The 3,702-nt window shown below is 33.4% G+C and overlaps 1 protein-coding gene across 1 annotated transcript in view; it reads left to right on the forward strand.

Moving 5' to 3' along the window:
- The window catches only part of Cerk (Ceramide kinase), a 24,432-nt gene that overhangs the window by 12,464 nt on the left and 8,266 nt on the right, over positions 1-3,702 (forward strand). Inside the window, exon 2 of the mRNA XM_018461760.1 lies at positions 2,150-2,401. Coding sequence (XP_018317262.1) covers positions 2,150-2,401 — 252 coding nt within the window. The remainder of the gene's footprint in view (positions 1-2,149; positions 2,402-3,702) is intronic.

The raw sequence follows: 3,702 nt of genomic DNA on the forward strand, positions 1-3,702 counted from the left end.
AGACCACAAAAAAATATTTACAAAATATTTAAAATAAATCTTATAAATATTTATATATATTTTGTAAATATTTTATAAATACTGTGTGTTGTGTCTGGGTAGAAGGAACAGCCAGCGAGCATCTAACAGTACTGGCGTTTGTCTGCGTCTATCTGTATTCATTTTCTTTCCGCGTTGCGGCCTTGGACAGGAACAATCGAAAGTTTTCTCTCTCTGGTGGGGGTGAGATATCGCCACCGAGCGCCGCGACGGGACTAAACTTTTGGACGGTATTGTCGCGGGTATACTTTGGTGTACTTCCTTAAAAATTATTGCTCTAAATCTGCAGAAAAACATAGTCATTTTGCTGCATAAAACATAAGTCAAATTAAGTATATATTGTTTTGTCTTTTACAGTTGGTTTCAGGATGTATTCACGAGCTATATCAGCAAAATTTTTTAATGATACTGACTGATATTAGTTTATTTTGTCTGATTGTTTGATTGATACTTTCGGCTGATATTTATATAACAAAACATCATGAAAAATAACAAAGATGAAAATTGAAAGAAAGAAAGGGAGAAAGAGAGAGTGAGAGGGGGGAAGCTCGTTTTCTCAATTTTTATCTTTATTGTTTTTAGATTTGTATTTTTGTTAATATTTTATTATTATTATATTTGTATTATTATTTCGTTATCGTCTTTTTATTTTCTTTTTTACTTGTTATTTTTATGTTCTTAGAGAACTTGTTTTAGAATGTTGATAATCACCTTTTCTCTCTCTCTCTCTCTCTCTCTACATGGATAATAGTCTCTTGTTACTTTCTTGCATCCTGGCGTGCAAGCACGTACTTACACCTGCTCTTTGTATCGCGTAACTCGGTAACTGGAAGTATTGCGTAACGTCTTACGCACGCGTCGGTTGTCATCATTCTCTGGAGTCCACGTCTGCCGGATAAAGCGACAGCCTTTTTCTCTCCTACAATTTAATAATACACAAAATATTCATGTATACAACAAGAGCGTTATAATTTTATCAGATCATTGTAGAATCTGATAAAGTAACTATTGCAAAAACAAGCCGAGCTTACGCAACGTTGATAAGCATAAATAGAACAATTAATAGAACAACGTTCATTGCCAAGCGGATCAGATATTTCCTTAGAGATTCTGGGGCCAGATTTGAGCCACCCTCCAACGACAGTTATATCTGTACCAAAGTTAATTATATATATCATATATTTGTACGTGCGGTCGGGCAAGAAATATTCGCTTAACACAACATTTCCTTGACATTTATCACGTCAGAACTGCTTCTTTGTTCACGTTAAAATGTTCGATCCGCCGTTTTAACAGTCACGGTTGAGGGAAAAGAGGAAAAAAGAGGATCGCATTTTAATTATTTTTTTTAATCACTATTTGATCTTCTTTTGTAAATGATCATCTGTGTTGTCAAATATTAAAAAGGTGTAATAATGACCCAATTTTCTGAATTAAAAATAATATTTTGTTATTTTCCAATCCATTTCTGTGCTTAATTTCGAAGTAAACAACGTTCATATTAACGTATGCACTTAGCAAATAATAAATTAATTTTGTATCAAATACATTTCTTGAGTTAAATTGTTTAACTTTATTGTTAAATTATTGATGACACCAATTAAAATTATTGCATTAACAACTTATTATATATTATTGATTTTTCTCCAATTTATTAGTATTTGACAACATGAATTATGGATTTAATCACAATTTTTTAAATCATAATTTTCTAAAAAAAAGTAGAAACTAAATAAATATTAAACAGAATAAGCATGTTAAAACGTTTATTATGATAGTATTTCTAAAAATTTTAATTGAATAAGATAAAAATTCTATTTTCCGGAAAAGAAGCAGATTTTATTGCTTAAATATTTCTGTGTGAATTTATACACATATCTGATTCTGCTATCCTTTTCTTTCTCACGGTCTATTTCAAATTGTAATTGTTTGTAAAAACTTTAATTAATATGACATTTTTTATTTTTTATTGGGGTATAAAAACCGTCAGGTGACCAGCGTATAAAGATAGCCAGGTGGTTATTCCTGGTTTAAATATCGGCGAATGCAAAGGCTTTGATAAATTCACTAAACACCCCTGATAATCCCCTCGTCCACGTTGTTCTTTCAGCCAGATGGACCCTGCCCTTGACGGACGTTCTGGCGGTGCGCTATGGCGACGACTGGATATCGGGTGTGAGCATTAAGGAGAAGCAGCCGGAGCAGTCGACCTCGCCGACCACGGTGTGCCCGACGAATTTCATCCTGCACTACGCCGTGCGCGGGTCTAAGAACAAATGGAGGCACCACAGCGTGACGATGAGCCACACGGATCCTAGACAGGTCGCCTCGTGGGTGAAGACCATTCGCAATTACCTCCTAGGTGAGTCGTCGTTCGACTCAATCATCCTCCTCAAGGAACTACAAGTCACTATGTCATGATAAAATAATATAATATTACTTTATTTGAAACGCAAATTAGTAGATAACAAGGGAAATATGTTATTAATATACAGAATAATAAGAAAGAAAAAATGCCAGGAGGAAGCATTTTGCTGAAGTGTCTAAAAATCTAACTGGATAGATCTGAAAATAATTTTGTTAGATCATCAAACCCGGAATACAAACTAATAGTAACATTAATCAATATTATAATTTTCTGCTTAACAATATAATATAACACATAACAGAATTACGTTGTTGAATAGGAAATCATAACATTGATGTAATATAATATTATACTGTTAGTTTGTGTATTGCGGGAAATAATTCTGCAGGACGTTGGCTGATAGAATGTCGAAAGTTTGCAGCATTAATTGTATATCAAGCTTAAGTTTCCAACACATTATTTTAATGATCCAACAAAATTATTTTCATAACCGTTTTTTCTATAGAATATAAAAGAATATAAAACAGGAGATAAAGTATATGAGACTGCAAGAAAAATTCAGCTGATAACAAAACAGAATTTGGATAACAAAACAAAAATTTTATTCAACGTAACAATCAAGTACAAAAATGATAAAAATGACGTTAAAACGAATCGTGACTGATTGAAACGTGACTTTCAGCATTTTAGAGTCATTTTAACGTCATCATGACTTGTGTTCTGCTTGGGTCCCGCCGTTCTAAATCCACCGGAGCGTTTATTCGAAACCAGCTTCGTGAAGTGACTCTCGCGATCAACGCGTTGGCCGTGTAATAATTTTAGAATTGCAACGTATAAAATATACGTGCGAAGAGGCGTGTAGAAGATCATTATCGTAAATTACGAAATGAGATAAGTGCAAAGATTAAATAGAATCATGAAATTGAGTTACGGAGCGGAAGGCTCGTGTTTAATATCGAAAATTGACGACAATATGTAATATGACACGAGGAATCTACTTCGTATCGAAGGCCGGAGACAATTAGCATAGAGAATAATTAATGGTATGCCTGTAATTTTCTACATCCCGTGCATAGCATAAGAAAATGCATATGTATATTATTTTAGCGATATGCGAAGCTGACGTTATGTCGATGCGAGCGAGACTCGTTTGCTTAAACTTTTTTTTCATTGTTTATCAAAGAGTGACGATTTTTCTCACCGAAAAAACTTGCTTGCTGAAAAAGGTGTATAAAGAAAAACAAGTATAATAAATTAAAAATAACTTATGAAGAAAGTTAAGAAGTAATACGGAA

This window comes from Mycetomoellerius zeteki, unplaced genomic scaffold, assembly GCF_001594055.1.
Source record: "Mycetomoellerius zeteki isolate Tzet28-1 unplaced genomic scaffold, Tzet1.0 scaffold101, whole genome shotgun sequence".
Lineage (NCBI taxonomy): Eukaryota > Metazoa > Arthropoda > Insecta > Hymenoptera > Formicidae > Mycetomoellerius > Mycetomoellerius zeteki.